This window comes from Fomitopsis serialis, assembly GCF_022376445.1.
Source record: "Fomitopsis serialis strain Sig1Antser10 chromosome Unknown B0H18scaffold_112, whole genome shotgun sequence".
Taxonomy (NCBI): Eukaryota; Fungi; Basidiomycota; class Agaricomycetes; order Polyporales; family Fomitopsidaceae; genus Fomitopsis; species Fomitopsis serialis.
Genome location: NW_025955072.1, coordinates 45407 through 60859, shown reverse-complemented (window position 1 = coordinate 60859; position 15453 = coordinate 45407). Strand labels below are relative to the sequence as shown.

At 56.8% G+C, this 15453-nt stretch overlaps 8 protein-coding genes across 8 annotated transcripts; 3 read left to right on the top strand and 5 right to left on the bottom strand.

Annotated features, from left to right (window-relative positions):
* Positions 1 to 246: 246 nt before the first annotated feature.
* B0H18DRAFT_59610 (cytochrome P450) lies at positions 247 to 2096 on the bottom strand. Its single transcript, XM_048038712.1, has 11 exons — positions 1973 to 2096; positions 1812 to 1912; positions 1724 to 1753; positions 1561 to 1663; positions 1413 to 1509; positions 1254 to 1355; positions 1109 to 1181; positions 797 to 1041; positions 652 to 735; positions 417 to 597; positions 247 to 356 (listed from the first exon to the last, which is right to left on the bottom strand). Exons 2-11 carry the CDS (start codon positions 1844 to 1846, stop codon positions 332 to 334), a joined length of 975 nt encoding a protein of 324 aa, XP_047887897.1. The 5' UTR covers positions 1847 to 1912; positions 1973 to 2096; the 3' UTR covers positions 247 to 331.
* Positions 2097 to 3304, bottom strand: B0H18DRAFT_60098 (uncharacterized protein). Its single transcript, XM_048038734.1, has 2 exons — positions 3011 to 3304; positions 2097 to 2960 (listed from the first exon to the last, which is right to left on the bottom strand). Exons 1-2 carry the CDS (start codon positions 3027 to 3029, stop codon positions 2287 to 2289), a joined length of 693 nt encoding a protein of 230 aa, XP_047887896.1. The 5' UTR covers positions 3030 to 3304; the 3' UTR covers positions 2097 to 2286.
* A 1403-nt stretch (positions 3305 to 4707) lies between these two features.
* Positions 4708 to 5519, top strand: B0H18DRAFT_1087258 (uncharacterized protein; the record flags this gene model as incomplete). The annotated part of the gene is made up of 4 exons (XM_048032149.1): positions 4708 to 4743; positions 4790 to 4953; positions 4999 to 5257; positions 5319 to 5519. The coding sequence occupies 4 exons, from the start codon at positions 4708 to 4710 to the stop codon at positions 5517 to 5519; spliced, it is 660 nt and encodes a 219-aa protein (XP_047887895.1).
* A 50-nt stretch (positions 5520 to 5569) lies between these two features.
* On the bottom strand, positions 5570 to 8172 carry B0H18DRAFT_1124020 (uncharacterized protein; the record flags this gene model as incomplete). Its single annotated transcript, XM_048034785.1, has 4 exons — positions 5570 to 6699; positions 6760 to 6857; positions 6915 to 7108; positions 7165 to 8172. The coding sequence occupies 4 exons, from the start codon at positions 8170 to 8172 to the stop codon at positions 5570 to 5572; spliced, it is 2430 nt and encodes an 809-aa protein (XP_047887894.1).
* A 342-nt stretch (positions 8173 to 8514) lies between these two features.
* B0H18DRAFT_844478 (Pre-rRNA-processing protein TSR2-domain-containing protein) lies at positions 8515 to 9036 on the top strand (the record flags this gene model as incomplete). The annotated part of the gene is made up of 1 exon (XM_048039538.1): positions 8515 to 9036. A coding segment is annotated over one exon (522 nt), but the record flags the coding sequence as incomplete, so codon positions are not given.
* Positions 9037 to 9094: 58 nt separating this feature from the next.
* Positions 9095 to 10777, bottom strand: B0H18DRAFT_59488 (malate dehydrogenase). The gene is made up of 5 exons (XM_048038711.1): positions 10373 to 10777; positions 10226 to 10309; positions 10165 to 10170; positions 9542 to 10114; positions 9095 to 9485 (listed from the first exon to the last, which is right to left on the bottom strand). The coding sequence occupies exons 1-5, from the start codon at positions 10592 to 10594 to the stop codon at positions 9363 to 9365; spliced, it is 1008 nt and encodes a 335-aa protein (XP_047887892.1). The 5' UTR covers positions 10595 to 10777; the 3' UTR covers positions 9095 to 9362.
* Positions 10778 to 10864: 87 nt separating this feature from the next.
* Positions 10865 to 13144, bottom strand: B0H18DRAFT_884429 (WD-40 repeat-containing protein; the record flags this gene model as incomplete). Its single annotated transcript, XM_048041026.1, has 7 exons — positions 10865 to 11133; positions 11188 to 11299; positions 11347 to 11429; positions 11868 to 12059; positions 12463 to 12568; positions 12630 to 12858; positions 12909 to 13144. 7 exons carry the CDS (start codon positions 13142 to 13144, stop codon positions 10865 to 10867), a joined length of 1227 nt encoding a protein of 408 aa, XP_047887891.1.
* Positions 13145 to 13171: 27 nt separating this feature from the next.
* Positions 13172 to 14953, top strand: B0H18DRAFT_59449 (cyclin-like protein). The gene is made up of 5 exons (XM_048038710.1): positions 13172 to 13247; positions 13295 to 13404; positions 13455 to 13664; positions 13734 to 13992; positions 14045 to 14953. The coding sequence occupies exons 1-5, from the start codon at positions 13216 to 13218 to the stop codon at positions 14670 to 14672; spliced, it is 1239 nt and encodes a 412-aa protein (XP_047887890.1). The 5' UTR covers positions 13172 to 13215; the 3' UTR covers positions 14673 to 14953.
* Positions 14954 to 15453: the final 500 nt, after the last annotated feature.

Genomic DNA, 15453 nt, shown 5'->3' with positions numbered 1-15453 from the left:
CGACGCACTAGTAGAATGGGAGGAAGGTTGCCTCACAAGTTTGCATACACACCAATGCTGAGTTGCTTCTCCTTGTCGATTGTGAAGAATCGCGATGGGTTCCAGCTGTGAGCGTCTTCACCCCACACTTCTTGTAAACTGTATACAGGTTCAACGAAACCTGATGCGTGTTCAAGGACATGAACGCACCGATTGTAACCCCACGACGACACGCTGATGTACTGTCCCTTTGCGATTGGGATCTCGCTGATTGTTTCGCCGGTGGTAGTTGTAATGGGTTTTGACAGCGGGATCACATCGTCCCTGTCTGCCACTCGTACGAGCAAGTACACTATCGGATGCAGGCGCATGATTTCCTAAATGGAGTCAGCCTTAGCGACGCGTGGAAGGAGAGGAATAGCTTCAGCCCTGCATACCTTGATAGCTGCGTTGACGTACACCATAGACTCCAGATCCGCGACAGAGAACTCGGTATCTCCCTGGCGACGACATCCGCGCGAGCCGCCGCGACCTCCTCCCGAATCTTCTGTTGGTAGTCGACATCCTTCGCGAGCTCCCAGAACAGCCAATTCAGCGTGCCCGCCGATGTCTCGTGCCCTACATGAATGAACTTCATGATTGTGGCCGACAAAGCCAATTACCGCCACGTACCCGCGAGAAGCAAAGTCGCCACCTGGGCGATCATTTCAGTATCCGTCAGGCGGTGCTTGGGATTCTCAGACATATTGGCTCTGACTGTGGATGCATGCCCATGAGTATGTGAATTTGGTAGCGCCTGGAAACAGTATGGACGTACCTAGGATACTCATCAAGTCCCTGCCGCGCTCGCCGTCTTGATCCCCAGTCTGCGTTTTCGCCGCCGTCTTTCTCTGCTTGATGAGTCGTTCCGAGAGACGGTTGATCGTACTTAGAGAATGTCGCATCCGAACGAACTGCTTTGCCGGGAGCCGCACAAGCGTGCGTAGCATAGACTCAGGCATGTAAGGCCAGAAATGCCGGAACAAGAGGGACTCAGGCGTAGGGTGCACCATAGAGTCTCGGCTAATAGAGAATGACCGTTGAGATTCCATGCTCTCATACGACAACAGGCCTGATAAGGAGTACTTACAACATATCCTTGTACACACTCACATATTCATTCAAGTCGTCGTCAAGGGCGCCGCAGTTGAAGTCGAACCCAGCTGTGTTCAGGAACCAGCATCAGTACTAGTGCATCTCGCTGACTTGTCTGTGGAGACGTGTACAAGACTGACCTTCGCATATGGCGTCGAGCGTCAAGCGTGAAAACCATGGGGAAACGTTTACGGCCGGCATTGAGGAACGTCCTGCGAGCTCTTGCTGCCATTTTGGCACAGCTGTAATGAGACGGTGAGGATACACTCGAGTAGCGCACATACGCAAGCGAACTCTACCTTCTTCGACGACCGTTGGAACATCGGTAAAAGGCCCGTACGCGAGTTGTGCTGAAGGCCGGGTCCATGGTTCTGCGAATCCGGGCGTGTTGCATATCTACGACGGCGATGGTGAAATATCATCGAAAGATACATATGGCGGACTCACGATCAGAAAACAGTACACTCTCTCCCATGAGTAGCCAGGATATGAACCTGGAGTCGGTTGTACGGGAGTAGCCGTAGCCGGATCTGAATATATGTTGCAAGGCCTACGTGAAAGGGTCAATATGGTACGCATGCAGGAGTAGACGATAGAACCTCTTCCTTACCTTAGGATCGGCAAGGAATAGCACGTCTCTCTGTGCGTTAGCAGACAACCTCAGCACAGATTCGGGACAGCATGATAATGATGCCTACCCCAAGACAGTGTTTGATCTTCCAGGCCCATCCATACTGATTCATCCACTGATACTCGAGGTCGCCTACTTCATCTTGATGAGTGAGTTCGACGATGTGCCCTGAGGTCGAACGCAGTCATGAGAATGGACAATAGAGCGCCTGTGGAGGGCACAACTTACCCAACAAATAGTTCGGAGAAGGAGGACCTCGAATATGCATGCACGACCGAGCACGGCGCCGCTTGTACTTGTGCCAAGCGGTATAGAGCAGAAGTGCGAGGATGGCGCAGGACAAGCCGATCCTGATCTTCGTCGAATCCATATCTAGAGTAAGGGGGGGGGGCTCCCTCAGAGAACAGATGCTTAAGTTCGTACGCTTCTCAGGGGATTTATGTAAATACGAGGGCACCGCATGATGATTCAAAACCCGAGTCAACATCCTGCTCAGGGGGTCTAACATTACCTCCACCAGCTTTCTCAAGTTAGTCCAGAGGTTAAATGGCGACCGGTACATCTACCACTGTGTCCAGGTCACGGGTAGACATGTCGAATAAGACACACTTAGCGGAAAGCCTGTATGATGGGGGTATGGCTTTGTGTGAGAGGCGTGTAAGCAGTATCGCAGAGCCGTGATTACAAAAACTGCCGACGGTGCAGAGTGACATACCCGGATGTTTGGTCGACATCGGGTGTTTGGTATTAGATGTTGGCCAAACTGATCCAACATGTGGCACCTGTGTTCGAAACATTGTCTTCGGCCGAAGCCTGATTCTTCGGAGTTCCTGTGTATCTGCCATTGTACGAAGACTTGCGTTTTGAGCTTGGGTAAACTGTGGCATGTATGAAACCAATCCTTCGGCGTACGACATGCTGTGGGGCTCAGTGATCATGCGCGGTGCTCGAAGGACATGTGTAGGATGTGGCTCACCTACATGCAGGATCATGTAAAGGTTTCGCACATCGTCGCAGCCCGCGGATGGACGGCCTGAATGTGTGTTCGTGCCGATGGCACGACTAGATATGTCTAAAAGAGGTTTTGAGCCCAATGAGGGTCCCTTCCAGCGCCATGTGTGAGGCGAGATGAGTGTATTGGCTCGGTCACCGAGGTGCGCATGTGTCAAATCGGTATGAGAGGAGGGCAGATGCGAGTACGATGTATATGTGACTCCTGCATGCTGAACATCAGAGATGCTTCGACTATGCTGCTCTGACACTGACCGGCGTCCGAGAATTGCATGCGGCCGGTAGCTGTGTGTAGCTTATGAACAAGACGTAGAGCTTGAAAGCCGCAGTCATTTGCCCTAGCGCGTCACTCTACCCATCTGCGACGCAAATGCTCGGAGACGCGACTTGAACAAGGGCCGTGATGGCACGAGAGCGACCTTTATTGGACGTCGATTGAGCATCCTTGACATGTCAACCCCACACATCGACGCTGGTGCATCCAAGCAGATGAACCTGCCAGTGAGATCAACGCCATATGATACCATTGTATGCATGCAAGATACATGAGTGGAGCTGAATCGCTTGAGGCGACTACGCTCTTTCGGGGTACTGTTAGTTGGCGTAGAGAATGTCAAGGACAATGCTCACGCTAGATCTAGAGCGGAAATGCAGATATCAGTGAGTTCGGAGTCGGACAAGCTTGAACGCCAATTGAGTCTACTGGATCTTCCATTCCATGAGGGCCGTAGCAATATGCGCCTTGATGGAAGCTGACAAAGTTTGGGGCGATGATGAGCCTGGTATATCGTAACGCTCACCCAGTGCTGACGAGCTAAACTGAAACGTCCGTGAGCGTCGTTGCTTCGGGCCCGCGAATCTGAGTGGTTCGACCAATGTTCGACCGCCTGTAAGTTTCTCAGGGCGACGAATGAATTGTAGGGTGGAAGTTTGGTAAATGTACAACCCATGTGCATGGGGATATAATTCCCGGAAGCTTGTTGAAGGTTTCGGTACTGTCACGGTACCGGTTTCAACTCGGGAGGAATATGGCATGTTCCGTACCTCTGACGGCCACGACACTCTCATGATCAGCGCTCAACAATCGCCAGCCCCGTCGGCCTTTGTGAACTAGGGAAGCGCGCTCTGCGTTACAATCAGTCCACTGCCTCAGTGCCTGACGATGCTTGAACACCAAGGTCCGAAGGCTTAAATGAGCCAAGTCGAGATCACGTCTGCGAGTTACAGCACTAGACTCGCATTACAGCGCAATAGCACCGATTCCCAGGCGAGAGATGGAACAGTGAAAGTAGCGTGATGAATGGACTTGCCACGATGATGTGCCGAGCAAATGAACTCGGTTTCTTGGACCACGATTTTTGAAGCCATGCCGAGCTCACTAGTTTGTGCGAATGCCGACGTAGAGTACTTCTGAAGAGTGGTCATACTCGCGAGTCGCGACACGTACAAGACCTCGCAGAAGTAGGTGACAACGTTGACCAAGTCAAAGAGGGTTGGACTTTCAAATCCAGCGCTTCAGCCACTGCTTGTGGCCGTCGGCATTTCCCGGCTAGTTGCGCGGTAACATGACCCATGGATTTGAATAAGTATCGACCCAATATCGACCGACGCCAAACCGACGCTCACTCAGAGTCAGAGATGAATTGCATCGCGCGTTAACTTTCCGCGTCCAGCCTGAGGACAATTGTCTCTACGAGGCCCAAAAAACTGCGCTGACGCCAGACGAGCATCGCGGGTCCACCGCTGGAGGGCTGGAGGACACGTGTACTTCATACAAATCGGATATGAACGCAACCCGCCGAGCTAAGCTCGACTATTGTGACACACCTCATGTCTTCCGCACTGAATGAGCATGGTGCATGGCGGCGAGTCATGCACATGGGCGAACTGCACTTACACCCGCGACGACCGACACCAACGACCGACGGTACCCCAAACAAAGATCTCACAAAATGCATGACATCGTGCTGCCCAGGAACCTGCAGCTCGTAAGTAGTAAGTCATATTCCACCCATTGACGCAGGTGCTGAGTAGGAACGCCAGTCAGCCACCACTACCATTCGCATCCTAGCAAAAGCATTTGCCGCCGGATGGCCGCTCGTGCTCCCATGTGCGACCTACTTCCTAGCCGGTGCCACTGGCCACCTTGTCACCACGGGGGTCGTATGGTGCAAGGATTGCACGAGCAGAGTGTTTCGGTGGATGGTCTCCTTGCGTACGAAGCTGTGGAGACCCACTGGCAGATGCCCGCTCTTCTCTCGGTACGCTACGCTCGAGGAAGAGGCACGATACTGGACGTCATCGAGGGAAGCACAAAGGAGTCTAGGTGCTTCGAACGCGAATAGCACACCCCCGGACGTACCCCTCGTGCGGTATTATGTCCCCAAGCTGCTCCCACCATATCGGGATAAAAAGGACAGCAGCTCACTGGACGACGCAGACGAATACCGGATATCCGCGAAGACGTTCTGCAAATGGCACCGCATGGTGTTTCGAGGTCCGGTAAGGCTGCAGGGGGGACCTTCTACAGTTCGCCGTCACGAATGTTGACTACGCATCCCAGCTGCACCCCACACTCAAGCAGGCAGGGAAGCTGATGAAGAACTACAGCGGTCGCGACCGCAAGGAGATGCGGCGTATCGCGAGAATGCTGACGGACGAGGAGGTCTTCCTGCATAAGATCCCGTGGACGCCCGTGTACCGAGACATCTGGCGACGCTGGCTTGAGACGAAAGGGCCGGACATAATGATTTCCTTCGAGTGAGCGCGATCCCGCATACTGGACACTTGCCCTGGTGGACACTATCGCTGTACCTACATCTGACCTCTCCGCATGAGATTTCTTCGTACACGTCTCCTTTCTGCACCTGCGGCCTCGCTCTTGCCCCAACGCAGGAAGGGCACTTTGTCGCGCTCGACGCCAGCGACGTCGCCCTGCGTATTCCGGAAGTCGAGCATCCCCCACACAGGAAGCTCCAGCTCGCCCTTGACCAAGACGCGCACGAGAGCGAGATGCTCGGGCGGGACGGGGGTAAGGAGATGCATCAGCGTCCCCGTCGCAGAGTGAGAGATGGCCCGCACGAGAGCGAGCCCGCAGCACTTCGAGGAGAATGGTGATGGAGGAGGGTTTCCCTGTCTATACGCGAGGGCGAGGGCAGGCGAGGCTGAATCGCTTGCTAGGTCATCCATAGTCCCGGGTTCGCACTGTACCAAGCCAACTATTGCTCCGTTCAGTACTTGAGCAAGTTCAGAGGGCACCACATCCTCCATGCCAGCGCCGACCAGGGCGATGTGGTCAAACGCGACTTTACAGTCGACTTCGTACGGAAGCTGAGCGCAGAGTGGTAGAGAGACGTCCCACGCTCGTGCGATGCAGCTGGCTGCCGAACCAGAAGACGACGATGGCGACGATACTGGAGCATCTTGCGAAGCGGGCGGGGAAGAGGAAGGTGCAGCGAACGTGGCGTGGAAGTACGAGAGGACGGACAAAGTGCGGTGATCTGCGGCAGTGAAGAAGCTGGACGCGGAGCACGGAGCGACGGCTTCGAGCCGACGTACTCTGTCCAAACCGCCAAGGCCATGAGACGCGTGGGCGTCGGCACTATCGAAGGGCGGATACGTGGGATATGCATCATCGCCTTGGGGCGCTTCGAGCTCGAAAATCTGGGATGGTTCGACCGTCTCCTCTATTTTGAGCGACAAATCGGAGCCGAGCCCGCGCGACCAGCCCATGGTGTTCACGACGAGAGGTATGATGTCGGAGAGCCTATTGTCTGTACCCTTGTCGTCATTGTCGTTGAGAAGTGCCCCGTGCTGAATGTCAAGGTTGTATGCTTGTATGAGAGCTTGGACACATTCGACGTAGTAGGACGGGGATGACTTCGGAGACGTCGCTCCGACGAAGTGAGACGCATAGGGTAGGCACGGATGAGTGAATGCCGGACCTGCCTTCAATGATCAGACCATTTCAAACTTGGTCGAGAGAGCGGACAAGATATGCGCACCAAATACGGGGGCGTCCAGTATGTTCAAAGCTACCATGCCTGCCGGAGTGAACTCGGACTGACCCATATCACATTCAAGGAATGCGACGCGGCGATATCTGTGTGCACCAGACAGGATAAGTCACCGAGCACGCAATACTTGACCACTGTCTGACCTTGTTAGGAGTGCGTTCAGGAGCACTTTCCCGAAGGTACTCTTGCCCGTATTCCTTGGACCTTTGACGAGATACACGGATCTTGGATAGTTCATCTCCTGCGGGTTCGCATTATGGTCGACCATAGAAGATATGGTTGCATCCCAAGACGGTGGCATGATAAACGGCGAAGTGTCAGATGTCTCAGCCTGAAGCTGCAATACATTACGGTCAGCCGAAGACCTACCATCCACTACAACGTTGAGCGCACCATGTAGACGCCGCGAAGATTCAGTTCGACGGTAGGCATCTTGCTTTGAGACCGCGACGGCGAAAACACACCCTCAAATGTGCGGCACACTGTACCCAGTCGTTCCACGCCGGTCTGCAACTCCTGCAGCAATACCACTGTAGCTCCGGGGCCAAGCGTTGATCGAACACGGTCAGGCATCGCTGACTGTGGGCCATTAAGGCTGGCTGCGATACTCCTAAGCACAGGGATGGGTGAGGAACGAGGGGCAAAGACGCGATGACATGTGCGCGACGCGGTGAGGACGCTGCCCATCAGGGATACCGCGCCTTGCAGGACGGTCAATCGGTACGTTCCCAAAAGAGCGAGCGAGTTCGAGGGATGGAGCACAATAAGTGTCCCTGTGTTGTCACATTGTAACGATGGCGATGGCAAGTCAAGTATTTGAATGTCTTCTGGCGTGAGGTAGAACATATTTTGGTCCAGGACGGGTTGGAACGTCGAGAGTACCTTGGGTACCAATTTCGACGGTCCTGCAACCGGTATAACGACCGGTGGAGGTGCCGATTCATCATCGAGCAATTCATCGTCTTCCTCGTCAGAAGAGTCTCGTAGCGGAGCACTGGGTGACCAAGCTCGGCGTCGCCGGGCCTTGGTTGCGGGAGTTGCAGTATTCGTAGCGTCGGCGTTGTCCACTGTCATGTCCGCCTCTGCGACGAACGCATCACCAGTAAAGCCTTCCTCGGAGTCGTCCGAGTCATCAGCGACGACAATGACATCTTGTTGTGTCTTGAACGCGTCCTCGTTGAAGTAACGAGGCGGGGTGTCTTGCGCGGGTTGCTGAGCCTTCTTCCTCTTCTTCTTAATAGGCTTGCTTGCATTCTCGCTGGGCTTTCGTTTTGACGGAGGCGAGACCAGTTTTGGAGACTCATCGGCGACAATGGCTGGCTTCGCGGGTGTCCGTGGCACGACCTGCACGACCTGCTTTCCCTCTAAACGCGCTTTTCGAGCCGCGACGGCACTGAGCATTATTGTGTCGGTCGGTGATGGCGATAACTGTGCCTGCACCAGGATGACCAGAAGACCGGTCGGCACGTCGCGCGATGAGAGTTGAAGACAAGTGGGTACTGCCGTCCTGGACTGGGAGGAGGAGACCCAAAAACCTCGGATCTCGTTAACATGGCGCACACGTGGACGATCGAGATCACGATCTGCGCAGATTTCATCGAAGACGTCCGCCCGATTCCAGCCACTCAAATCACCTTCACCCCTTACTGGCACCAGAGCCGCAAACCATACTTGGTCGTTCCACACAACGTTCGTATAACCCTCGTCATGTCCGCCTCGACCTCGACCACCGCAACTTCCGCCCCACCCACAACCTCCATCCTCTTCGCGCGCGGCGTCCTCGCCCGCCTCGCGATCTGGCCCGCGCTCCGCCTCGCCGTCGCCGAGAACTGGGGCGGCCCCGACGGCGCGCAGAAGCGCACCTGGCTCGCGTCCGTGCTCGTCGACGCCTTCGAACAGGAGCACCCCCCGCCGGACGTGCCGTACGTCGAAGATACGCTCCTCCAGGTCATGGAGGACGAGTTCGAGACCGCGCTCGAGGACGGCAGCGCCGAGGCGGTCGCCAGGGACGTCGTGCAGATGTGGGAGGCCGTGCAGGGAGGGAGCGCGGAGATGGTGGAGAAGTTTGAGGGGCTTGCGGATAAGGTGAAGGGGAAGAAGGTGCAGGTGGAAGAGGTTGCGGGGGATGAGGATGATTGGGAGGATGGGAGTGGGAGCGAGGACGGCAGTGAGGATGAGGAGGGTGAGGCGCCAATGCTTCTGGATCAGCAATCGAAGGCGCATGCACAAGAGCGAGAGGTAGACGAGGATGGCTTCACAGTCGTCAAGGGAAAGGGCACACGGCACGGATAACTGGTATGTGCATTGCAGTTGCCTCACTGCCCAGCATTGCTCACTTTACAGCTTCATGGCCAGTTCGTTCATTGAACATATTGTCTGGACAAGCGAAGCTTACCCCGTCAAATCTGCCGAATGCGCAAGGGATGCGAGCAATACAAGCACGGACGCCGACGCCGCATACCGCGCGGGGATCTGCTCGACTTGGAGAGCCACTGCCAAACAGACTCTTGCATATCGCTGGCAAAATACAGATAGCAGATGTCTACGTCTCAACATAGTTGCATCTAGTACATGCTTTTTATGCTGTCCATCTACTCGAGGAACGCGAAGCCCTTCTGAATGTTCTTCCTGAGACCATCCTTGCAGGCCTTGAGGTACTCCTCCTCCTCCGCGGTGAGCTGGCCGAGAGGGTGGATCTTGTCGACACCGTTGGGCTGGGAACGCGAATGTTAGTGGTGAGACACAGTAAGAGGAAGACGAGGGCACGTACGCCAAGCTCAATGTTGGACGCGAAGAAGTCGATGCCCTCGCTCTCGTAGAGCGGGCTGCGGACATACGAGGGGGTGATGACGCCCTTCTCGCCCGCAATAGCGCGGAGGAGGGTGTTCGCGAACTTCGCACCGGCGTACGCCATCGAAAGGGTAGCCGAGCCCGCGCCGGCCTTGGCCTGGACGACCTCGTCACCACCGAACTGCACGCGGTGCACGAGCTTCTTGTATGCCTCGCCGGTGACACCCTTGGCCGCGGGCGTCTGGGAGAAGAGGGGCACGATCGTCTCACCGCTGTGGCCGCCGATGACGGTGACAGGCGCGTCCGCGGGATCGCCGCCGACGATGCCCGCGAGGAAGCGTGACGCGCGGACGACGTCGAGCGTGGAGACACCAAAGATCCGCTTCGGGTCGTACACACCCGCTCGCTCGTACACGCGCGAGGCGATCGGCACCATCGAGTTGACCGGGTTGGTGATGATGCAGAGGTGCGCCTTGGGCGCGACCCGGGCGGCGACCGTCGCGAGGTCGCGGATGACGGACGCGTTTGTGCTGAAGAGGTCGTCACGGGTCATCTGTGATAGAGTTAAGCTGAGGGTTCGGAGCGTCACGCGAACGCACTTACGCCGGGCTGTAGGAAGCGTCGTCAGAAGCGTGTAGGGTGTCGTACAACCGCGGTCACGTACCTTGCGGGGAACACCAGCAGGGACGACAATGACCTCTGCGCCCTCGAGAGCCTCCTCGAGCTTGTCGGCCTCGAAGCCCTTGACCTGCGAGGTGACGTAGCGTTCAGTACGCGTTCACACTTACGACCCACTACACGAAACGCGCACATCGCTGGCGGAGTCAATATGGCTCACGTCCGCGGCGACACCAGGTGCACCGCGGATATCGTAGAGGTTGAGCCTCTGGACGTGGGGGTCGAGCTTGAGGAGGAGGGAGAGCGGTTGTCCGATACCTCCGCCAGCGCCGAGGACGGTGACCTTGGTGCTGCGCGCAGCAGAAGAGGAGAACTGGCGGGCGGAGAGCTTGCGGGCTGCGCTGCGGGCGAACATGGCGGGCGTCGTGGAGGGTGAGGTGGGGAGGATGGGCGACGGGCGACGGTGAGGACGACGGGATGGGGATGGTGAAGGGGGGAAACGCGTGACCGGCTACTTTTATGCGGGGTCGGGCGACTTCGGGCACCCTCGGCACCCGCGCCCTCAGCAGACCAGCCCCGGGTACTCTCCCTGTCCTCGTTCCGAGCTGCGGCATTAGAGCTTTTCGAGTTTAGAATATTGCTCCTGCTATGCTACTGCTACATGGTACACAGGGCGGGACAGCATCTACCGTGCCCGCCAGCCGCCAAAGTCCATCAGAGTCCACAGCGAGACGCGTTGGTCCTGGCCGCCGGCAGAAAGCCATCGTCCCCGCTCTGCCTTTTCATCCTCGTCCATGTCGTCATCGGCCTCGTCGGGGATTCTGCTGCCCTCGGTAACGCTCGGCGCGTGTGGTCGGGCGAACGCGACCGCCTGGCAGCTCTTTTTGTGGCACTCCAGCGTGCCCAGGCTCTTCAGGCTCTTTGCAGAGTATAGCCGGATCCTGGGTGTGTATGCTCAGATAAGGTGGGTTGATGGGAAAGGGAGTACGTGCCTGCCATCCCATCCACCGACCGCACATATCCTGCTGTCGTCGCGGATGTCGATCGATGCATTGCCGGGATGTTTCGTTCTGTGAGCCGTGCACACGTCTCGTGCGTCCGCTTTATCTTCTTCGATTGACTGAGTGGTAATTAGGAAGATGCAATGAGAGGGGACGCTGAATTCACCTTGATGTCATAACGCCCGATGAGATGATCTGCAGAGACGGTCAATGCGAAGGAGTTGTCCCGAGAGACGGTCATTGCCATCACTGTGTATAGAGTTCAGAATCTGGAGGCAACGAAGTCGGGTGGCAACACGCAGTGGAAAGCGTCCACAGCCGCTGGTTGTCGAGCCTGAGCCTACGGCTACACCATGATCAAGCTGTGACCCACCGCCGTTTCGGACGGATGGCAATCCCTGCCCTCAGCTGATCCTTAGCACGTTGAACAGGGTGATCCAGGACGAGTCTGCCCTTCCCCGGGACTGGACTACATTCGAAGATTTTAGTGGGTATCGACGCCGGGTGAGGAGTCCCACACGGGCCCGTTGCCAGCTGTGCGCAAACACATTTTCTGTCCTTGGGGCACCTGCGGGGGAACCCGCTGGCTGGCTGGCTATCCGGGTTTGACCAATTGTCAAATGCTGGATGCCGCGTATAGCGACCCAAAAAGAAATCTGAGGGCAAGAGCAATGTATCACAACATACCTGACTCGACGTGCAGCCTGACGTTCCACAGCGGCTCCCAGCCTATGCCCTCGATGGAGGTCTCCTTGTCCGTCCGAGTGTACCCCCAGCATGTGACGGCACCGTTCTCGTAGCCACATAGCAGTCGAAGACTTGTGCGGTCTGAGGCGTGTGGATGCGTGGCTTCATAAAGGTGCATCGCCATGATAATTCCTGTGTGCCGTCAGCACGCACATCAATAAACATATGAAAGTGTTTGCAGAACATTAGGCAATAAGGAACGCGACCGACAGACTCGGCAAAAAACGGGTGTTCCACTATGCCGCCTCTTCTCCATTGTCGTCTCAATGCTTGCGCAGACAGATCGAATAACAACAGATCTGTGTGCCCCGCACACCATATACAAATCCTAGACTGCCTGATAGCAAGTCAATTGACGACGTTGAAGGCTCCAAGACTAACGCTGGAGCGTAGTGAACTTCACAACCATCTCGCAAGATATTGTGCAGAAGGGGTACGCCGTGGCTCGTCGGGTGCCAAGTGGGGTTTGTCATCATGTATCGCGCATTCGTGTTTGCCTAATGTTCTGCGACGGCTGTGAGATACCTGGACATACCTGTAGAATTCATACCGCGACCATCTCCGGACGGTCCTTCCATCTGACCCGTCTTACCGATAGCAGCATGCAGCCTGTTCCGAGAGGGCAGTGTCCATATGTCCGCCTACAGGAACCCATAGGTCATGTCCACTTATCCGAGTAGTAAACGAAGAAAGATGACCTACGAAGGAAGACTCGACCAGGTTCGGCACCGCGATGAAAGCGCGTCGCTCCTCGCTGCGCGCGGACTCCGCCAAGGGCATGAGCGAGAACCGACAGTAATTGAGCGCGTTCACGTCCATAGAGTAGCATAGCTGGGGCGTCTGCAGACCAAGCGGAGCCGCAGAGTTGCGCAGGGCTGCAGCGGGCTCCTGGACGCATTGCCAAACGTGCAGCTTGTTGTCTCTGCCATGTCTAGCTAGGAATCAGCCTACAGACATTATTTCCAACTCGTAAAGACGTACGTGATGATATGTCCCTCCCACTCCTGCACCCCAAGCAGCCCGTCAGTGTGCGCCTTCCACACCGCGACCGGCCTCAGCGTGCGCGTGTCCGTGACGACGACCGTACCGTCTGCGTCGCCGGAGTAGATTTTCTCATTATCGTCCGAAACCTCGAGTGCCTTGATGGCCGCGCCATGAGTGCGGAGGATGTGGGTAGGAGACGGCGGTGGCGGCTTGGACGCGGAGGTAGAGGCCATGCGCGCTTCGCAGGCTGCGTCCGCATCCGCGTCCCACCCACGTCCGCACTTCGCAGAGGCCACGATGGGCGATGGCCACTGACTTCTGGGTCAGCTCGCACTGGTAAGTTACGCGTATCTCTCACTTGTTAGGCAAACTGAGCGTCGTAGTACGAGATGGAACGTGGACAGGGCCACGCTCAGGCAGGCGCGTGCGGAGGACATCCAGTACGTCGACCATCCTGAGCACCTCGACTTTCTCGCCATATTCTTCGCCAGCCGTAAGTCTCTATATCCTCGAGCGCATGCATCCGCTGAATCTCTGAGGCAGTCATTACAAAGCTAGGCAAGAAACTCTCCCTCAGACAGCGCGTAGTCGCGACCGCGACCGTCTTCTTCCGGCGATTCTACCTCAAGAACGCGTACTGCGACACCGACCCGTTCATCGTCATCGCCGCGTGCTGCTACGTCGCCGCGAAGGCAGAGGAGTCCCCCGTGCACATCAAGAACGTCGTCTCCGAGGCGCGCAGCCTCTTCAGCAGTGAGTCCTGTCACTTACCGTACATTCCTCCGTGGGATGCGGACGACACACTGACGAGTTGATTCGAAGGGTATGGCATCAAGACGTTCCCCTCGGATAACTCGAAGCTCGCGGAGATGGAGTTCTACCTAGTGGACGACCTGGAATGCGACCTCACGGTGTTCCACCCGTACCGTACCCTCATGACGCTATGCTGGAAGGAGGGTGGCAGCGGCATCAGCGACACCGAGGTGGGAGAGCTCGGCGCCGGCATCGATGACGGCCCGCGGTACTGGGGTACAGGCGAGGGCAGGCTCGAGATGCACGAGGGTGCCTTGCAGAAGGCATGGTATGCATTGATTGTCCCTCGGTGCTGACTGGCTGCTCATGCATCCTATCAGGTTCATCATCAACGACACCTACCGCTCCGAGCTGTGCCTCCTCTACCCCCCGCACCTCATCGCCATCACCGCGATATACATGGCGTGCGCGTTCCACCAAGAAACGCGGAGCGACATCGAGAAGCAGACGCAGGCCCTGCCCCATTCCTCCTCCGGCTCGCAAAGCAGCCAGGGCTCGATGCGGCGCTCGTCCCGCATGACGTCGAGCAGCCTCAAGAGGCAGCCGCCGCAGGACATCGTCGGGTTCCTCGCGGGGCTGAACGTGAACATGGCGCTCGTCGCGACGATCGCGCAGGAGGTGGTCTCGCTGTACGCGCTCTGTGAGCGCTACAACGAGGAGGGGACAACGGACTCGACGCGCGCGAGCCTGAAGCGCAGCGCGAGTGGGACGGTCGTGGGCGGGACGCCGGCGATGAGCAGCAGCCCGATTGGCACGCCCATGACCGGAGATGGGAGGGACCATGGGCATGGCGACCAGCGGCCGGAGGTCGTCACGCCTGGATTCCTCGTCCAAGTGTTTTGGAGGATGAGGGAAACGAGGATGGCAGATTTGAGCGGTGCGCATGCAGCCCCGGGCAGACCAGTGCCGGTCAACAAAATGCTGGAACGTGCACAGGCGGCAGGATAGACTCTTGAGTGTCACACTATTTACATTATGGAATTAGACTGTTGTATGGTCACCTGTAGCATTGGAGGTCACCGGTGTTGGATGATATCTAGGGGTGCATCTTTGCACTGACACATCAGGCAACTTCGTTGCAAGTTGGTAGCATGTCCACATACATAGATCTCATCGTCAGCATCATTCAAGTAACAGGATACAACCTCATGGTCGAGAGACAAGATGTATGTAAATCCCACAATGCACACATCAGCTACAGGCAGGACTTATAAATATACACTATTAATCCACGCTAACACGACTAGTCAAGATGAGCGTTCGGGAATAGTTCCTCCCTCGCCCGGTCAGCCTCCGCCTCGTCCTCCCGCTGAGCGCCCTGCGCCTGCTGCAACTTTTCGCCCTCCTCCTCCTGCGTGTCCTGCCCCTTCTCCGGCTCCGTGCCCGGGATCACGGGGTCGACCGCCGTGTCTTCCAGCTTTTTCTCCTCCGCGAGGACAGCCTCGACCTTCGCCATGACTTGCGACATCTCGGCGAGGACCTCTTCCACGCGCGGCTTGGCGTCTTCATCATGGTGATGTTTGTGGGCTATCGGTGCTGCGGGTTTCTCTGCCGCTGCGTCCGCGCCCGCTTCGGCGGGCCTGGCATCATGCTCAGGCTTGGGGTCCACATACTCGATTGGCGGTGGAGGCAGGTCGGTAGGCCGCGCTGCAGCGGCGTCCACCGCCTCCTCTTTGGGTGGCCGGTCCTCCGCTTTGCTCTTCAGCTCTTCGTGTGGTACGCCGGCGAA

What these genes read in the sequence shown, in the direction of transcription:
- B0H18DRAFT_59610 (XM_048038712.1), bottom strand. Translation starts at nt 1,846, where the DNA reads ATGGATGGGCCTGGAAGATCAAACACTGTCTTGGG. An exon ending in GCTCGACGCCATATGCGAAG is followed by an intron (nt 1,182 to 1,253) that starts GTCAGTCTTGTA and finishes TCCTGAACACAG; the next exon opens with CTGGGTTCGACTTCAACTGC. An exon ending in AGTGTGTACAAGGATATGTT is followed by an intron (nt 1,042 to 1,108) that starts GTAAGTACTCCT and finishes ATTCTCTATTAG; the next exon opens with CCGAGACTCTATGGTGCACC.
- B0H18DRAFT_59449 (XM_048038710.1), top strand. Translation starts at nt 13,216, where the DNA reads ATGGCCACTGACTTCTGGGTCAGCTCGCACTG. An exon ending in CGCCATATTCTTCGCCAGCC is followed by an intron (nt 13,405 to 13,454) that starts GTAAGTCTCTAT and finishes TCTCTGAGGCAG; the next exon opens with TCATTACAAAGCTAGGCAAG. An exon ending in GGTGCCTTGCAGAAGGCATG is followed by an intron (nt 13,993 to 14,044) that starts GTATGCATTGAT and finishes GCATCCTATCAG; the next exon opens with GTTCATCATCAACGACACCT.
- B0H18DRAFT_59488 (XM_048038711.1), bottom strand. Translation starts at nt 10,594, where the DNA reads ATGTTCGCCCGCAGCGCAGCCCGCAAGCTCTCCGCCCGCCAGTTCTCC. An exon ending in ATATTGACTCCGCCAGCGAT is followed by an intron (nt 10,310 to 10,372) that starts GTGCGCGTTTCG and finishes GTCACCTCGCAG; the next exon opens with GTCAAGGGCTTCGAGGCCGA. An exon ending in CGTCCAACATTGAGCTTGGC is followed by an intron (nt 9,486 to 9,541) that starts GTACGTGCCCTC and finishes TCGCGTTCCCAG; the next exon opens with CCCAACGGTGTCGACAAGAT.